At 38.0% G+C, this 21640-nt stretch overlaps 1 protein-coding gene across 1 annotated transcript; it reads left to right on the top strand.

Moving 5' to 3' along the window:
* The first annotated feature begins 638 nt into the window (after positions 1-638).
* On the top strand, positions 639-21285 carry kncn (kinocilin). The gene is made up of 5 exons (XM_049479013.1): positions 639-786; positions 4316-4402; positions 5366-5428; positions 16263-16359; positions 20117-21285. Exons 1-5 carry the CDS (start codon positions 639-641, stop codon positions 20169-20171), a joined length of 450 nt encoding a protein of 149 aa, XP_049334970.1. The 3' UTR covers positions 20172-21285.
* Positions 21286-21640: the final 355 nt, after the last annotated feature.

Raw genomic sequence — 21640 nt, 5'->3', positions numbered from 1 at the left:
CACTGTATTAGAAGAATCCAGATTAGCCCCCAGAACAAAGCCAAACTTTGACCTTTACAACAAACTTGAACTAAATCGAGTTAAATGCATTTGCACCTAAAGCCGTTCCGCAGTGAAAGTTATCGGCTGTAACCTGTTAGCGCAATGCTAATTGGTTGAGGAGTTCAAGTGTCTACATGTCTGTTTGCTCCATTAGCCTCGTAGCTCCAGTGTATAATTAAACAACAAGCTAACTCTCGACACACTTTAGCGTCAAACACTTCGAGCTGAAACTGAACTGAGTGAACTGGGTGAACTGAGCTTCACGGCAGCGGCTCGTTTGTCATATCTGATCTACGCTGAATTGCAGGTCTATTAGAACGGGCCTCGCCTGCCCGCTAAAACTGATTAGCTGGCATCAATCATGCCTGAATTAGCCTGAAGGCCCTGAGCATGAATCTGACACAGGTAACCGGAGCCAAGTCGTTAAAGATGGATGAAGGCTTGAGGAGAAAGTAGAACAGCGGTAAGTCAGCCAGGAGTGAGAGTTAGAGTCAATGCACCGAGTTGACGCTGTCCGATCTGTCGCTGTCTGATCTGTCTCAGGTGCGTTGGAGGGCCCAGGTGTACGTAGACAGGTGGGGAGGTCCACCTGCTGAATGAACGCTGTCAGTATTGGGGAGTACCATGGGCTACGGGTGGGCTCGGCTCTGCTTAGCATCGTTGCCGGCTGTATCATCATCGGTGTGTCCAAAGACTGCGATGCCGACGCTGTAGGGGGCATCTTTCTGGGCGCGGGAGGTCTAGGTAAGTAGCTAGCATCAAAATAAATAGCTTAAACCAAGACATGTTTGGTGTCTGAGGTTTTATACTGAAACTTAAAAGCATGATGCCCCCTCCACCATGTTTCACAGTTGGGATGAGGTTTTGATGATGGTGTGCTGTGCCTTTATTTTTCTCCATACATAGCGACTCAATTTTGGTTTCAACTGTCCACAGTATATTTAGCCAGTAGTGCTGTGGAACATCCATGTGCTCCTTCAAATGTGCAAACTTCAAACGTTTAGCAATGCTTTTTTTAGACAGCAGTGGCTTCCTCCGTGGTGTCCTCCCATAATCTCCATTCTTGTTTAATGTTTTCCATATTGTAGATTTCTGTATTCAGTCTTCAGCTGACACTCTAGGAGGGATTCTTCCTCACCTCATTGATCATTCTGCATGTGCTGTGCTCTTGCAGTCACCTTTACAGGACTTTACCACGCCTAGAGAGAATAGCTCTTACTGTACTGAACTTTCTCCATTTGTAGAGCGTCTGTCTTACCGTGGACACATGAACATCAAGTAGCTTTTAGAGATACTTTTATAACCCTTTCAGCTTCAGGCAAGTTAACAATTCTTGAACGTAGGTCTTCTGAGAGCTCTTTTGTGCATCAAGCAATGCTTCTTAAGAACAGCAAACTCAAAACTGCTGTGTGTTTTTATAGGGCAGGGCAGCTTTAACCAACACATCCAATCACATCTCATCACATCCTGCCTCCAATTAGCTCTTAGAAAAGTCATTAGCCGAGGGGTTCACATATTTTTTTCCCTCCCTCACTGTGAATGCGAACATGTTATGTTTAATAAAACCATGAAAACATATAATTTTTGTGTGGTTTTAGTTTAAGCAGATTGTGTTTGTCTATTGTTGTGACTTAGATGAAGATCAGAACACATTTAATGACCCATTTATGCAGAAATCCAAGGAATCTGAAAGGGTTCACATACTTTTTCTTGCAACTATACAGTGATTTTCTGGTTTAGTTGTGAGCAGGTTTAGTGTAATTGTTCATAAAGCTACCTCCACCACGTTTGCAAGCTGGACTTTATCCTGGCTAGCTCTCACTGTGAGTTATAGATGAAACTTTAAGCTCCACCATGTTTAGAAGCTGACCTTTATCGTGGCTAGCTCTCACTGTGAATTGTTTATGTTGAAACTACCTCCACCATGTTTGGAAGCTGTACTTTATCCTGTCTAACTCTCACTTGTATTTGTAGATTTTGCCAGGAAAATAGGTACTTTTATGGTACAGAATCTAGAGTCTGGAGAAATGCATAAATGAATATTTTCCCCCCAAACGTCTGCATTAATTGATGTATTTAAATTATGTAAGCGACTTTGAGTTAAATCAGTCATTTATTTGCATAATGACGCTTTCTATCATGTGGCGCTTTGTGTTAATTAAGAAGGTCCTGAGCTGCTCTGAATATTTATAGGTGCAAACTATAAGGCATTACAAGTGAAACCTTATCATTTATTTATTTGAATTATTGTACTTCAGCGGCCGCAAGATTCAGAAATGTTACTCCTGTGTAAAAGCTGATACTGCGGCGCTCGGCTCATTTGCATATCATGAATAATTAATGCTGCTCCTTAATTCCTGCGCTCCGTCAGCGTTTCCCGCTCCGTCCCCATTTATCCCGAATCCGTAAAAACACCCTGCAGGCAAACGCTAGGGGTTCCGTAAATAAACGGCTGCAGTTTTTGATATGAACCTGTTGCACCGAACCGCAAACCCAACAAACCCAACAGAACCAGTAGAACCGCAACAGCCCTGTCTAAAAACACTCAAAGATCATTTGATCTACTTGCCTGTAATCCAAACCACTCGCTCGTACTGCTGTGTTCTGATCCACTGATCTGGAAAAGGGTCAAGATCCAGCCCAGCTCCAAAGAAAAGACCTACACTGATACAACCAAACCCACCAGCAATCAACAGCTTAATATCGTCTAAAAGACTGAAAGATTTATTTCTAATTTTCTCCCATTTTTCCTCACAGATTTTAGCTAGGCTAATGGTTCCACCCATTCAGCTGCTACTTAGCTGTATATCCCCTATCAATTTCGAACCGCAGCTGATGCAACATTGCCGATTAGCAATTCGGAGGAAAGCGCAGCGACTCGGTTCTGATACATCAGCTCACAGACGCAGCCTTGTGCTGATCCACATCACCCAAGGAGTGATGAGGGGAAATATAAGTGCCATCTTCTGTACTGTACCCACCCAGAGAAAGCAAGGAGCAAGGAGCCAATTGTGCTCTCTCAGGGCTCTGGCAGCTGATGGCAAGCTGCATGACCGGGATTCGAACCGGCAATTTCATCTCCCGATCATAGTGAGCTTTTGACCGCTGGACCACTCGAGTTTCATTAGCTTATCACGTACAACATATCAGTGTTATTGTCTTATTAGCAGCATCTAATATATAATTCACTAGACTATTAACCCTTCTGTTACATAACATCCAGTTATGTTCATTTGTCAGGAACAGCAATGGTGTTTCTGGTCAGTTTGAGCCGGTGCATGTTTAATTATCCAAAAGATGTTCAAAACCCCCCAAAATCATAAAAAGCAGTGTAAATATTAGTGTAAACTCCATTGCTAATTATTCTATTAATATTTAGTGCAATGGTGTTTCTTACGTTTAATAGAAATTTGGTTCAGTTAGGATAATTTACTCGTTTTTTTATTTAAAAAATATATATTTTTAGTGTTTCACTACTTTATTACTTTTAAAAGACCAACATATAAAAGACAAAATACTTTTAACAATTTTTTCTAGATCTTTAAACTTTAAAACAGGTCAATTTTCCCCAGGACATAACAGGTTGTTTTTCACTTATTTGGAGTTACTTAGTTCATATCTGTAGATCTGTGTTATCTTGAGAAATATATGGTCATCTAATACCTATTAAAAACCTCTATTATAGACCTGCTAATGATAGCAGTGTGTAACTGGTTTTTGGTTGTGTTTAATGTGAAAGAGTGATGGTAGGATTAGGTTTTGGACACAGGTTAAAGGTTAGCACTTGGGCCAGGATGATGGTTAGAACGAGGCTTTGTGTTAGGGTTAGGTTTTACTTAATATTAGTTACACATTAAGTCCAATTAATATAACATATTAACTCCATATCTTATCTACCTAATGTAAGTAATGCATCAACAGTAGATCATTAAGATGTTTACCTGAATGTATTCAAAAGCTCCTCTATCTGTACAAAGGTCCACTTTTCAGTAGCTGCATAGGATGCAGGTCAGGTTTGTGCAATGCTAGAGCTGCCCCAGTCCACCGTAAGTAGCCTTACCATGAAGGGGAAGCATCTAGAAGCAACAGGAGCTCAGTCATAAAGATAGAAACAGGGAAATGAAAAAAAACTAATAATCGTTATGCAGAGAATTAAGGGTTTCACGCTGAAACTCTTTATTAGAAAGTTGTTATTTTACTGTAGTAATGGTAGGTTTACACCAGGATGGATTTGGACTAAAGTGAGGTTAATATTTAATACGTTTATTTTTTCTTTTCGTTTGTTCCGCAGGTCTCCTCATTTCTGTCTATCCTTTCATAAGAGCATGGTTCAATTTCCATCACATCCTGCCCAACTTAGGTAAGTCTGCTTTTGCATAAAAGTGTGTTTTAAAATATTTGTGTAGTAAAATATTATGAATTTGCAAAAGAACCATCAAGAAAACTCAACATGCACTGGACTTATTAGATATTGGGTCACTGCCCTTTAAAAAAAGACTCATACAGCACTTTTCCACCAATTTAAACATTCGTTTGCATAGAGAACCAAAGAATACTAGGTTCTTTAGTGCAAACTGTGAACGCTTCTGTTCATTGCCCTCTGTTGGTGACGTATGATGTGACGTTTAGACGGTTCCACTAAAACTGGTGGAAAACTGGTTTAAGAACCAAAGTTCTTTAGGTGGAAAAGAGCTTTTAGAGGCTACTAGTGCACTCACTAAAGACTGCACTTCCCAGAATGCACCTGCGTCTAAGCTCCTGGACATACCTGATCACGTGACGCTTTGGCGTTCTAACTCGTCTGCCTTCTGATTGTTTTCACCTGCTCCTCCTAGTATGAATAGCCCCCTGTTTCAGTCCGATGTTGCCTGGTATTGAATCTGTTTTCATTGCTCTTCTACTCTATGTTTCTTTTACTTTTGCCTTTTAGTTGTTGACCCTTTTTTGTATATTTGACCACTCTTTTTGCCTAGCTCTTTGTTGTTTGTTAGCTTACTAGTTGTCAACCAATTTTTTGTGTACTTTAGATTACCCTTTTGTCTGTGCACTCTGGTATGTTGCTTGTCTCTGCTGCCTTTTTTGCTGTTACTGACCTATAGATTAAGACTTTTATTTAATAAACTGTGTGTTTGTTTTCCGCATGTGTCGTCTTTGTTTACAGTGGTGTGTAAATGGTTTGCCATTGGAAATATATGTGAAGTCAATGTTACATCTTTTGAAATGGGTGAAAATGAGCTTTAAAATGCCATAAAAAACACCATGTTTGGAAGCGGCGTGATAGTATGTGATGCTGTATAATATTATCAGCTCTGTTCGCTCTCAGGAAACTTCCGGGTGCACCCCCTGGCGGCTCCCGAGCAACCACCCGACACACTGAAAAGAGAAGGTAAGTGAACAGTAAAACCACTGCAATGTGCAGTACTGTAAGATGCACTTAAAAAACTTTAATTTTCCCAAAGGGCTAAAGCTACAGAGTTATATGGGTGAGTTTTCAGTAAAGTTTCTCCAGCACTAAGGTTGGAGCAGCAGCGCCTTATAATTTCAATTGCACCTATAAAAGCCTCTTAAGAGCTTGTCCTAAAGACACTTCAGATACTATTCCTGATTACAGAAAGTGTTGTATTTGTTACTCTGTAGATAGGATTTCTTCAGATGAAACAATACAAAACTATGAAATTTTACATTTAATCAGATTGGTTCCATTTTTTTTTCAGTTAAATTTAAGAAGATTTTAGATTAATTTGAGAAGATTTCAGCTAAATTTAGAAGATTTCAGTTAAATTTGAGAAGGTTTCAGTTGTATTTGAGACATTTGAGAAACTTCTAGTTGAATTTGAGAAGATTTTAGTTGAATTTGAGAAGATTTTAGTTGAATTTGAGAAGATTTTAGTTAATTTGACAAGATATTAGTTGAATTTGAGAAGATTTTAGTTAATTTGACAAGATATTAGTTGAATTTGAGAAGATTTTAGTTAATTTGACAAGATATTAGTTGAATTTGAGAAGATTTTAGTTGAATTTGAGAAGATTTTAGTTAAGTTTGAGAAGATTTTAGTTGAATTTGAGAAGATTTTAGTTAAGTTTGAGAAGATTTTAGTTGAATTTGAGAAGATTTTAGTTAAATTTGAGAAGATTTTAGTTAAGTTTGAGAAGATTTTAGTTAAGTTTGAGAAGATTTTAGTTGAATTTGAGAAGATTTTAGTTAAGTTTGAGAAGATTTTAGTTGAATTTGAGAAGATTTTAGTTAAGTTTGAGAAGATTTTAGTTGAATTTGAGAAGATTTCAGTTGAATTTGAGAAGATTTTAGTTAAGTTTGAGAAGATTTTAGTTGAATTTGAGAAGATTTTAGTTAAGTTTGAGAAGATTTTAGTTAAGTTTGAGAAGATTTTAGTTGAATTTGAGAAGATTTTAGTTAAGTTTGAGAAGATTTTAGTGGAATTTGAGAAGATTTTAGTTGAATTTGAGAAGATTTTAGTTAAGTTTGAGAAGATTTTAGTTAAATTTGAGAAGATTTTAGTTAAGTTTGAGAAGATTTTAGTTAAGTTTGAGAAGATTTTAGTTAAGTTTGAGAAGATTTTAGTTGAATTTGAGAAGATTTTAGTTAAGTTTGAGAAGATTTTAGTTGAATTTGAGAAGATTTTAGTTGAATTTGAGAAGATTTTAGTTGAATTTGAGAAGATTTTAGTTAAGTTTGAGAAGATTTTAGTTGAATTTGAGAAGATTTTAGATAAGTTTGAGAAGATTTTAGTTAAATTTGAGAAGATTTCAGTTGTGTTTGAGACATTTAAGAAACTTCTAGTTGAAGTTGAGAATATTTTAGTTGTATTTGAGAAGATTTTAGTTAAAGTTTTTGGTTGAATTTGAGACATTTGAAAAGATGTTAGTTAAATTTGAGAAGATTTTAGATGAATTTGAAAAGATTTTAATTAAATTTGAGACATTTGAGTAGATTTTTGTTGTATTTTAATTTTAATATGAAATTTCACATCTAACCGGATTGGTTCCTTTTTTTGTGCTCAAAATAAAAAAAAAAACAGATGCTGTTTAAATCCTGTTAGACATGTTTGGAGCGGATTAGTGGAAACTGGACGCTCTTCAGGCTAAACAGACTGAACATCATGTTCAGCAGTCTGGAGATACGGGATGATTTCCTGGATTCATTATTATAGAATCTGAAGCTCCCTGACTCTGTGTAGAAACACTGTACTGAGAGCAGAGCTGAATGCTGGAGATCATGATGAGGGATTTTCTGATCTGACTGGAACTGATGATGCAGAATTACTGGGTTCTGTCAGTGAGGACACTCCTGATATCAGAGCAGCAGTGATCTGGTTGATGTTGCTTTAGAAATCCAATGCTTCTGAATCAGATTTGGAGAAGCGGCTTGGAGGAATAGATGTTTTTACACTATTAATTACAGTAACGTATGATAAAAACTCATGTAATCAAAATTGTAAAAGAATATTTCAATTGTATTTCACATTTGAGAAATTTTCAGTTCAATTTGAAACCTAAATTCAGCTGAATTTGAGACATTTTTAGTTGTATTTGACACATTTGAGAAGGTTTTAGATAAATTTAAGAAGATTATAGTTAAATTGGAAAAGGTGTCAGTTGTATTTGAGAATATTTCAGTTGAATTTAAGAAGATTTTAGTTAAATTTGAGGTGATTGTAGTAGAATTTCAGATTTTAGTAGAATTTAAGAAAGGTTTTAGTTAAATTTGTGAAGATTTGAATAGAATTTGTGAAGATTTGAATAGAATTTGTGAAGATTTGAATAGAATTTGTGAAGATTTCAGTTGTATTTGAGACATTTGAGAAGATATCAGTTGATTTTTTTGTTGAACTTGAGAAGGCTTTAGTTAAATTTGAGAAGATTTTAGTTAAATTTGAGAAGGTTTCAGTTGTATTTGAGACATTTGAGAATATTTTACTTAAATTTGAGAAGTTTTCGGTTAAATTTGAGAAGATCTTTGTTAAATTTGAACAGGTTTTAGTTAACTTTTAGATTTGAGAATATTTTAGTCCAATTTGAGAAGATTATATTTAAAGTTGAGGTGATTGTAGTAAAATCTGAGATTTTAGATGAATTTAAGAAAGGTTTTAGTTAGATTTGTGAAGATTTTATTTAAATTTGTGAAGATTTTACTTAAATTTAAGAAGATTTCAGTTGAATTTGAGAAGTTTTCTGTCGTATTTGTGAAGATTTCAGTTGATTTTTTGTTGAATTTGAGGTTTTAGTAAAATGTGAAAAGATTTTAGTAAAATTTGAGAAGATTTTAGTTAAATTTGAGAAGATTTTAGTTAAATTTGAGAAGTTTTCAGTTGCTTTTGAAAATATTTTCTTGTATTTGTAAAGATTTAAAGTTGAATTTGAGAAGATTTCAGTTGAATTCAAGAAATTTTCAGTTGCATTTGAGACATTGGAGACGATTTTAGTTGAATTTGAGAATATATTTGTATTTGTAAAGATTTCAGTTGAATTTAAAACTATTTGTGACTCTTGTGGCACAGCTGTTAACTGAAAGCAATTCCAGGTGATCCTGACAGTAGGAGGATCAGGTACTATTGGTGATGCTTCTCTACTACAGGGACTAGACTAGCTGTATGTGTGCTTTTGTATCAGATACACTGAGTGTAAGCTGGAGTCTCTGAACGCTGCATTCATTAGAAAGAGTCTCTGTATTAAATGAGTTAAATCTGAATAATTAGACGCTTTATTAATTGTAAATTAGAGGATGGCTCTGTGATCTGAAGCTCTTTTTGATCTGATCTGTAATTGGCTGAGTGGTGGTGAAGAGGGTGGGGGTGCTGGTGGAGTTTGTGGAGTGTGTGTGGAGTGTGTGGAGTGTGTATTATAATAATGTGAGGTGGGCTGCAGGGGGGCGGGAGGTTAATGAAGGAGCTTTTCCATTAAATCAGAGCGATCACTCCACCGCCGGATAATCACTCTGAAGAGGCGGCGCTCCGAACCGTCTCACAGCCACGGCAACCTGTCTCCCGTACCTTCAGATCCATCATACGACCAGACCCATCTCCACCCATTACCATACCGCATTACCATATCACACTACTGTACCGCATTACCATATCACACTACTGTACCGCATTACCATATCACACTACTGTACCGCATTACCATATCACACTACTGTACCACATTACCATATCACACTACTGTACCGCATTACCATATCACACTACTGTACCGCATTACCATATCACACTACTGTACCGCATTACCATATCACACTACTGTACCGCATTACCATATCACACTACTGCACCGCATTACCATATCACACTACTGTACCGCATTACCATATCACACTACTGTACCGCATTACCATATCACACTACTGTACCGCATTACCATATCACACTACTGTACCGCATTACCATATCACACTACTGTACCGCATTACCATATCACACTACTGTACCGCATTACCATATCACACTACTGCACCGCATTACCATATCACACTACTGCACCGCATTACCATATCACACTACTGTACCGCATTACCATATCACACCACTGTACCACATTACCATATCACACTACTGTACCACATTACCATATCACACTACTGTACCGCATTACCATATCACACTACTGTACCACATTACCATATCACACTACTGTACCGCATTACCATATCACACTACTGTACCACATTACCATATCACACTACTGTACCACATTACCATATCACACTACTGTACCACATTACCATATCACACTACTGTACCGCATTACCATATCACACTACTGTACCACATTACCATATCACACTACTGTACCGCATTACCATATCACACTACTGTACCGCATTACCATATCACACTACTGTACCGCATTACCATATCACACTACTGTACCGCATTACCATATCACACTACTGTACCACATTACCATATCACACTACTGTACCGCATTACCATATCACACTACTGTACCGCATTACCATATCACACTACTGTACCGCATTACCATATCACACTACTGTACCACATTACCATATCACACTACTGTACCGCATTACCATATCACACTACTGTACCACATTACCATATCACACTACTGTACCGCATTACCATATCACACTACTGTACCACATTACCATATCACACTACTGTACCACATTACCATATCACACTACTGTACCACATTACCATATCACACTACTGTACCGCATTACCATATCACACTACTGTACCACATTACCATATCACACTACTGTACCACATTACCATATCACACTACTGTACCGCATTACCATATCACACTACTGTACCGCATTACCATATCACACTACTGTACCGCATTACCGTATCACACTACTGTACCGCATTACCATATCACACTACTGTACCGCATTACCATATCACACTACTGTACCGCATTACCATATCACACTACTGTACCACATTACCATATCACACTACTGTACCACATTACCATATCACACTACTGTACCGCATTACCATATCACACTACTGTACCGCATTACCATATCACACTACTGTACCACATTACCATATCACACTACTGTACCGCATTACCATATCACACTACTGTACCACATTACCATATCACACTACTGTACCGCATTACCATATCACACTACTGTACCACATTACCATATCACACTACTGTACCGCATTACCATATCACACTACTGTACCGCATTACCATATCACACTACTGTACCACATTACCATATCACACTACTGTACCGCATTACCATATCACACTACTGTACCGCATTACCATATCACACTACTGTACCGCATTACCATATCACACTACTGTACCACATTACCATATCACACTACTGTACCACATTACCATATCACACTACTGTACCACATTACCATATCACACTACTGTACCACATTACCATATCACACTACTGTACCGCATTACCATATCACACTACTGTACCGCATTACCGTATCACACTACTGTACCGCATTACCATATCACACTACTGTACCACATTACCATATCACACTACTGTACCACATTACCATATCACACTACTGTACCACATTACCATATCACACTACTGTACCACATTACCATATCACACTACTGTACCACATTACCATATCACACCACTGTACCGCATTACCATATCACACTACTGTACCACATTACCATATCACACTACTGTACCGCATTACCATATCACACTACTGTACCACATTACCATATCACACTACTGTACCACATTACCATATCACACTACTGCACCGCATTACCATATCACACTACTGCACCGCATTACCATATCACACTACTGTACCGCATTACCATATCACACTACTGTACCACATTACCATATCACACCACTGTACCGCATTACCATATCACACCACTGTACCGCATTACCATATCACACTACTGTACCGCATTACCATATCACACTACTGCACCGCATTACCATATCACACTACTGTACCGCATTACCATATCACACCACTGTACCGCATTACCATATCACACTACTGTACCACATTACCATATCACACTACTGTACCACATTACCATATCACACTACTGTACCACATTACCATATCACACTACTGTACCGCATTACCATATCACACTACTGTACCGCATTACCATATCACACTACTGTACCGCATTACCATATCACACTACTGTACCGCATTACCATATCACACTACTGTACCGCATTACCATATCACACTACTGTACCGCATTACCATATCACACTACTGTACCGCATTACCATATCACAATACTGTACCGCATTACCATATCACACTACTGTACCGCATTACCATATCACACTACTGACTGTACCGCATTACCATATCACACTACTGTACCACATTACCATATCACACTACTGTACCGCATTACCATATCACACTACTGTACCGCATTACCATATCACACTACTGTACCGCATTACCATATCACACTACTGTACCGCATTACCATATCACACTACTGTACCGCATTACCATATCACACTACTGTACCACATTACCATATCACACTACTGTACCGCATTACCATATCACACTACTGTACCGCATTACCATATCACACTACTGTACCACATTACCATATCACACTACTGCACCGCATTACCATATCACACTACTGTACCGCATTACCATATCACACTACTGTACCGCATTACCATATCACACTACTGTACCGCATTACCATATCACACTACTGACTGTACCGCATTACCATATCACACTACTGTACCGCATTACCATATCACACTACTGTACCGCATTACCATATCACACTACTGTACCGCATTACCATATCACACTACTGTACCACATTACCATATCACACTACTGTACCGCATTACCATATCACACTACTGTACCACATTACCATATCACACTACTGTACCGCATTACCATATCACACTACTGTACCACATTACCATATCACACTACTGTACCGCATTACCATATCACACTACTGTACCGCATTACCATATCACACTACTGTACCGCATTACCATATCACACTACTGTACCGCATTACCATATCACACTACTGTACCGCATTACCATATCACACTACTGTACCGCATTACCATATCACACTACTGTACCGCATTACCATATCACACTACTGTACCGCATTACCATATCACACTACTGTACCGCATTACCATATCACACTACTGTACCACATTACCATATCACACTACTGTACCGCATTACCATATCACACTACTGTACCGCATTACCATATCACACTACTGTACCGCATTACCATATCACACTACTGTACCGCATTACCATATCACACTACTGTACCGCATTACCCTATCACACTACTGTACCGCATTACCATATCACACTACTGTACCGCATTACCATATCACACTACTGTACCGCATTACCATATCACACTACTGTACCGCATTACCATATCACACTACTGTACCGCATTACCATATCACACTACTGTACCGCATTACCATATCACACTACTGTACCGCATTACCATATCACACTACTGCACCGCATTACCATATCACACTACTGTACCGCATTACCATATCACACTACTGTACCGCATTACCATATCACACCACTGTACCGCATTACCATATCACACTACTGTACCACATTACCATATCACACTACTGTACCGCATTACCATATCACACTACTGTACCGCATTACCATATCACACTACTGCACCGCATTACCATATCACACTACTGTACCGCATTACCATATCACACTACTGTACCGCATTACCATATCACACCACTGTACCGCATTACCATATCACACTACTGTACCACATTACCATATCACACTACTGTACCGCATTACCATATCACACTACTGTACCACATTACCATATCACACTACTGTACCGCATTACCATATCACACTACTGCACCGCATTACCATATCACACTACTGTACCGCATTACCATATCACACTACTGTACCACATTACCATATCACACTACTGTACCGCATTACCATATCACACTACTGTACCGCATTACCATATCACACTACTGTACCGCATTACGATATCACACTACTGTACCGCATTACGATATCACACTACTGTACCGCATTACCATATCACACTACTGTACCGCATTACGATATCACACTACTGTACCGCATTACCATATCACACTACTGTACCGCATTACCATATCACACTACTGTACCGCATTACCATATCACACTACTGTACCGCATTACCATATCACACTACTGTACCGCATTACCATATCACACTACTGTACCGCATTACCATATCACACTACTGTACCGCATTACCATATCACACTACTGTACCGCATTACCATATCACACTACTGTACCGCATTACCATATCACACTACTGTACCACATTACCATATCACACTACTGTACCACATTACCATATCACACTACTGTACCGCATTACCATATCACACTACTGTACCACATTACCATATCACACTACTGTACCACATTACCATATCACACTACTGTACCACATTACCATATCACACTACTGTACCACATTACCATATCACACTACTGTACCACATTACCATATCACACTACTGTACCGCATTACCATATCACACTACTGTACCGCATTACCATATCACACTACTGTACCGCATTACCATATCACACTACTGTACCACATTACCATATCACACTACTGTACCGCATTACCATATCACACTACTGTACCGCATTACCATATCACACTACTGTACCGCATTACCATATCACACTACTGTACCACATTACCATATCACACTACTGTACCGCATTACCATATCACACTACTGTACCACATTACCATATCACACTACTGTACCACATTACCATATCACACTACTGTACCGCATTACCATATCACACTACTGTACCACATTACCATATCACACTACTGTACCACATTACCATATCACACTACTGTACCGCATTACCATATCACACTACTGTACCGCATTACCATATCACACTACTGTACCGCATTACCATATCACACTACTGTACCACATTACCATATCACACTACTGTACCACATTACCATATCACACTACTGTACCACATTACCATATCACACTACTGTACCGCATTACCATATCACACTACTGTACCGCATTACCATATCACATAACCATACTGCTGTATATCTCTGTATTTAAGCAAAAAAGACATGAGGCTAAAGATTCAGCTCTGGATGACTAAGGTCTTTTCTGCTGGGTTTGAAACAAATTAATTTCAGATGAATTTGAGAAGATTTCAGTTAAAATTGAGACATTTGAGAAGATTTCAGATAATTTGAGGCCTTTTGAAAAGATCTTAGCTGAATTTGAAATTTCAGTTATATTTGAGACAACTGAGAAGATTTCAGTTGAATTTTAAAAAGATTTCAGTTGAATTTGAGACAATTGAGAAGAACATTACAGCTGAATTATAGAAGATTTCTAATGTATTTGAGGTATTTTTGAAGACAGGTGAGAAGATTTTAGTTGAATTTGAGAAGATTTCAGTTAAAATTGAGACATTTGAGAAAACTTCATTTGAATTTGAGGAGATTTTGGTTGCATTTGAGACAATTGAGAAGATTTCAGTTGAATATGAAAAGATTTCAGTTAATTTTGAGAAAATTGAGAAGATTTCAGTTAAATTTGAGAAGATTTCAGTTAAATTTGAGAAATTTGAGAAGATTTCAGTTAAATTTGAGAAATTTGAGAAGATTTCAGTTAAATTTGAGAAATTTGAGAAGATTTCAGTTAAATTTGAGAAGATTTCAGTTAAATTTGAGAAGATTTCAGTTAAATTTGAGAAATTTGAGAAGATTTCAGTTAAATTTGAGAAGATTTCAGTTAAATTTGAGAAGATTTCAGTTAAATTTGAGAAGATTTCAGTTAAATTTGAGAAATTTGAGAAGATTTCAGTTGAATATGAAAAGATTTCAGTTAATTTTGAGAAAATTGAGAAGATTTCAGTTAAATTTGAGAAGATTTCAGTTAAATTTGAGAAATTTGAGAAGATTTCAGTTAAATTTGAGAAATTTGAGAAGATTTCAGTTAAATTTGAGAAATTTGAGAAGATTTCAGTTAAATTTGAGAAATTTGAGAAGATTTCAGTTAAATTTGAGAAGATTTCAGTTAAATTTGAGAAGATTTCAGTTAAATTTGAGAAATTTGAGAAGATTTCAGTTAAATTTGAGAAGATTTCAGTTAAATTTGAGAAGATTTCAGTTAAATTTGAGAAATTTGAGAAGATTTCAGTTAAATTTGAGAAGATTTCAGTTAAATTTGAGAAGATTTCAGTTAAATTTGAGAAATTTGAGAAGATTTCAGTTAAATTTGAGAAGATTTCAGTTAAATTTGAGAAGATTTCAGTTAAATTTGAGAAGATTTCAGTTAAATTTGAGAAGATTTCAGTTAAATTTGAGAAGATTTCAGTTAAATTTGAGATTTCATATAAACTTGAGATATTTGAGAAAAAGTTCTGTTAAACATTTCAGTTGAATCTGAGAAGGTTTTAGTTGAATAAACAGATATAAAATAGGTTTATTATTCTGTGATCTTCAGACTGAACTCACATATTATTCAGAGCACCGTCGAGCTCAGAGACGAGGAAACAGACCAAACTTAACAAAGAGAAGAGATAATCAATCAATAAATCAATAGATAATCTCTCTCTCTCTCTCAGGTACACAGGGTCAGATGGGGATGGAGAGATCTAAGAGTCGGATGGGGACGTTTGTGGAAACGGCTGCTGCTACAGCTGAAGGCTCTCAGGAGGACGGGTAAGAACCTTTCAGACAACATTTATCCACCCAATCAGTGTTGAGTATAGGGAGACTCCGCCCACATAGGTAATATAGACTTCAACTTATTGTGAATTCTGCCAATGAAGTGTGGAGCTACCTTGAATTTTTTTTTAATGGTGTAAAAATAGTGATTTTTTTGCACGGGTAACTTTATGCCCCTATCACTAGCATTGTAACCCATTGGGAGCATTGGCTAAAAGTGCTTTATTAACGGGGGAATTATGGGAAGAATAGAGGTGGGATATTCCACAAAAGTCTGTACTCATTGTCATGTTTTACTACAAAGTTTATCCATTTCACCTTGGAGTTCCCCTTTAACCTTACTCACATGATAACACCTCACAACTTATACAGGTGTGACTTTATCCCAAGCATCCTATAACCTGAGGCAACACTTCATGATCAGTTGACAATTAGAGATAGATAGATAGATACTTTTCTTGATCCCAGAGGGAAATTCTGGAAATTCCTGTGGCCTACAGCTAACCCTGGCTAGCACTGCTGGAGCAGCATTAGCATTAGCCACTAACCTCACTAAGCGCTAGTTAGCTCTTTTGCCGTTCAGATGTGAGTATATTGGCCTGTAGCCTGCCTAACCTCGGCTAGCACTGATGGAGCAGTGTTAACATTAACCGCTAACCTCACTAAGCGCTAGTTAGCTCTTGGCTAGCACTGCTGGAGCAGCATCAGCATTAGCCGTTAACTGCACTAAGCCCTAGCACTTTGGCCGTCCAAAGATGATTATTATCGGCCTGTAGCCTGCTGCTATCCCTGGTCAGCACTGCTGGAGCAACATTAGCATTAGCCGCTAACCACACTATGCGCTAGTTAGCTCTTTCGCCGTTCAGATGTGAGTATATCGGACTGTAGTTTTCACATTTACCATGTTAAAACAAGCTATGTGGGATGGGCTTTCCAGAACACTCAGGGTTCTGGAGTGTAGTGCTGTCAGACAGCATTAGCAGCTAATCGCTAGCGGTTAGTGGCTAATGCTAATGCTCCAGCCTTTAGTGCTGTAGTGCTGGAGAAATCTGGAAAACTAAGCTTACTGTAAACAAACTGAAGTGCTTTGCTTCTTTTGCCCAAATAAGAGAGATTAATCTAATCTAAATGTAGATTAACATCCAGCACTCTTTTCACTTAAGGAATTACAATTACAATTTTGTTTACTTAGCTTTAGCTAACTTAGTTAGCGACACCCCTGTTCCTTACAAGTGTCGCATAATGCACCCTTATGAATGAATACAGACCAGAAAATAGGCGTTTATTGATAGTGCGCCTTATAATCCAGTTTATTTCTATATTCTATAGTTTTCTCCGTATTAAAAACCAGTTATTTCTCATATAAAGGTCTTTCTTTTATAACCGCGCTTCTCTTTTTATGATGAAAATTTATCAGACGCACACCCAGGCTCATTCCATTTGCGCGGCAGTGGTTTCCTCTGTCAGTAAGTGTGTATCTCGCGGGCGGAGTGTAATGTGATTGTGATTCCTCGCGTGGTGACAGCGCTCGCCAGCCTCTTATTAAACTCGCTGTTTTATTCTCCACCGGGGGAAAACCGGCATTAACGCTTATTACATCATTTGGCGGATGGTTTCAGAGGGGCTCACTGCGGCATGAGAAAATAAACAGTGATTTGACACAGTCTGCAGGCGCCGCCGCCTTTTTAACACTGTAGATTTTAATAAGGGGACGACGACCCACTGAGACTGAAGCTGATGTTCTGTTTAACTTTACTGCGTTCCTGTTAAACATTTACGAAATCAGAAATCATTTTTAGCATTTTTGCAGTGAATAATGCTTTAAATATCACAATATATGGTATTGTTTTAAGCGAATCTTATCGTATCTATACGTGGCGTAAAATATGGATATTCACATTCACAAACATTGGATCTCTAAACTCCCCAATATTCTGTATCTACTGTAACTGTAGATTAATTACAGAGCAGTACAGGTACAACAGATAACAGTGCTGGTGATTCTGTATCTACTGTAACTGTAGATTAATTACAGAGCAGTACAGGTACAACAGATTACAGTGCTGGTGATTCTGTATCTACTGTAACTGTAGATTAATTACAGAGCAGTACGGGTACAACAGATTACAGTGCTGGTGATTCTGTATCTACTGTAACTGTAGATTAATTACAGAGCAGTATGGGTACAACAGATTAAAGTGCTGGTGATTCTGTATCTACTGTAACTGTAGGTTAATTACAGAGCAGTACGGGTACAACAGATTACAGTGCTGGTGATTCTGTATCTACTGTAACTGTAGATTAATTACAGAGCAGTATGGGTACAACAGATTAAAGTGCTGGTGATTCTGTATCTACTGTAACTGTAGGTTAATTACAGAGCAGTACGGGTACAACAGATTACAGTGCTGGTGATTCTGTATCTACTGTAACTGTAGATTAATTACAGAGCAGTACGGGTACAACAGATTACAGTGCTGGTGATTCTGTATCTACTGTAACTGTAGGTTAATTACAGAGCAGTATGGGTACAACAGATTACAGTGCTGGTGATTCTGTATCTACTGTAACTGTAGATTAATTACAGAGCAGTACGGGTACAACAGATTACAGTGCTGGTGATTCTGTATCTACTGTAACTGTAGATTAATTACAGAGCAGTATATATTTATATTTATAATTTCTCCACAAACACTGAATTCGTCTCCCAGTAGAAAAAGTTGGTCCTTCAGTCAGGATTTTAATAAAAAACTAATATTAGCAAAAATGTTAATTGAACTGAGATGAAATTTGAGGTTTTCCACAGAATGGTAATGAATTATCAGACCGTCAGTCAGAGGTGCTGAAATCCTGGATTCTGTGTTCTGAACAGTAAATCTGAGCTTAAGCGTGAGGATGTGTGAAGATGCTGTGCTCTGATTGGCTGAGGGCTGGTGTGTGTAATACAGCAGTGGCTGCTGGGCTTCTTCCAGCCTGAAGATGCTGAGGATGCTGAGGATGCGGTCGTCATGGATACACTCTCCACTGCTTTCATTCATACCATATTTTATGATGCATGAGGAGCCAACTGGGATACTTCTGTACTACACACACACACATACACACACACACACAGGCAGGGTCCTGTGGGCAGAGTCCTGTGTGCAGTTTCCTGTGGGTTATGTCCTGTAGGCAATGTCCTGTTGACAATGTCCTGTTGACAGTGTCCTGTGGACCGTGTCTTGTGTGCAGCGACCTGTGTGTTATATCATGTAAGTGATGTCCTGTGAGCAGTATTCTGTGGTCTGTATCCTGTGGGCAGTGTCTTGTGGACTTTGTCCTGTGGGCAGTGTCTTGTGTGTAGCATTCTGTGAGCAGTGTTCTGTAAATAGCAACCTATGGGCAGTGTTCTGTGGGCAGCATCCTGTGGGCAGCATCCTCTGAGCAGCATCCTGTGGGTAGTGTCCTGTAGACAATGTCTTGTGGGAAGTGTCTTGGGGTAGTGTCCTGTGGACAGTGTCCTGTGGACAGTGTCCTGTGGGCAGCGTCCTATGGGCAGCGTTCTATGCATTATGTCCTGTGGGCAGCATCCTCTGAGCAGCATCCTGTGGGTAGTGTCCTGTAGACGATGTCTTGTGGGAAGTGTCTTGGGGTAGTGTCCTGTGGGCAGTGTCCTGTGGGCAGCGTCCTGTGGGTAGTGTCCTGTGGCCTGTCGCCACTGTAAACTCTGAATCTAAATCTGATCTGGATTTGTTTTGTGTGTGTGTTGTAGGCCCTCTTCAGATGTTCCTGATATTCTGGGAAGACGAAAACAGGACCTTCCCTGAGTCCTGAAGCCGACCTGAACAATGTTCTCACACGATTAAAGCGATAGTTCAATGACCACGCCCCCCTGCTCTTCACGAAACCCACCCTACACTAGCTACACCATGCCGTAAAGGGTTCTTTGGAGTTGTTTCTGAAAACAAGAATTTAATTTAAACCACAACGTAATTTTTTAAAAATATTTTTGCGAAATTATGAGATCTCAACTGTTTATCACTATTATTTTTCTTGGATACAAATAGAGCTTAAATTTTTGGTCCAATCCCGAGCCCAAGAAAATGGTCTGTGACGTAATCTTAAGTACTGTATTTTAATGCTATTTTATTTTTTATTTTATATAAAGCTATAGTGTGATAATCACAATATAGCAAAACAACAAATCACACTTTGATGGCTTTGAACTTTCTTTAGAGTTTTATTAATTATAGTTCTATGCTTCTTCCATGCTGCACTGTTCATTAACATCATTCTGAACAGATTTCTCTCAGAATTGTAGATAAAAACTTTTTAAAAAACTTTAAAAAATGTTGGTTTAAATTGGGCTTGTGTTTCTACTTACAGTTTATGGGTTGGGCTGAATTTTTTAGACTTAATCTAAGCTCTAATACAAACAATTATACAGTGAAGAAACTTATTTTTTGGAGTGGTGAACCAGTCATGCGACCCTACACACAGCACTGGGAGAGTATAGCTTTTACATCTGCATTTGAGTCTATTTGAGGCAAACTCCAAGATCAGTGATTTAAGTAGGAGAACCTGCTAAAAATGGTCAATTCTTGAAATCAGTGTTCACACTTCACCAAACAAACCGGATTCTCGTAAATCACTAGTGTGAAAACACTGTTGAACGTAATTTATTAGATTAGTGAACAAAAACTGGTAAAGAACCGTTTACGGCATCACAGTGGCAGCAGTGTGTTTGTGATAAGTAATTCAACACTGTGTTTTATATCACTTCTGTGTTTTAGAAAAAATGCACAATCTTCTAAATTTCACCCAAAAACATCCATAAGAACCACATTTTGATTTCACCTGTCAATCACCCATTTTCAATCCTAACCACACCCCCCTGACTGGTTTTACTCACTGGTTATCTTTCTTAATGAATAAAACAAAAACAAACTACAATTTTACAAATGTTTGTATTATTTCACATTATTAACAATAAACAGTACCTTAAACTCAGTGTTTTATCATTATTTTAAACTGATCTGCACTGTAGATTAATACTAAACTCAGCTAATGTATAAAGAAAATTATATTTTACATTTTTTAAGTAGTGCATCTTGCTTAGATGATCAGTTCTACACTTATTGTCTTCATGTTCTCAGTCAGTTTTACGAGGTAGAGTCAACTGGAATTCAGGCGTTCAGTTAACAGCTGTGCTGAACTCATCAAGAGTTAATTACTTGAATTTCTTGTCTCTTAATAAAGTGTTTGAGAGCATCAGTTAAAGTAAAGTAGTGAAGAG

Source organism: Astyanax mexicanus, chromosome 4 (genome assembly GCF_023375975.1).
Source record: "Astyanax mexicanus isolate ESR-SI-001 chromosome 4, AstMex3_surface, whole genome shotgun sequence".
Classification (NCBI taxonomy): domain Eukaryota; kingdom Metazoa; phylum Chordata; class Actinopteri; order Characiformes; family Acestrorhamphidae; genus Astyanax; species Astyanax mexicanus.
Note: the sequence above shows the minus strand (reverse complement) of the source record. Positions and strands in the feature narration are given on the sequence as shown.

Bases quoted from the DNA above. Each gene is read 5' to 3' on its own strand.
- kncn (XM_049479013.1), top strand. From the start codon at position 639: ATGAACGCTGTCAGTATTGGGGAGTACCATGGGCTACGGGTGGGCTCG. The intron at 4,403-5,365 runs GTAAGTCTGCTT...GTTCGCTCTCAG, and splicing joins TCACATCCTGCCCAACTTAG to GAAACTTCCGGGTGCACCCC. The intron at 16,360-20,116 runs GTAAGAACCTTT...TGTGTGTTGTAG, and splicing joins GAAGGCTCTCAGGAGGACGG to GCCCTCTTCAGATGTTCCTG.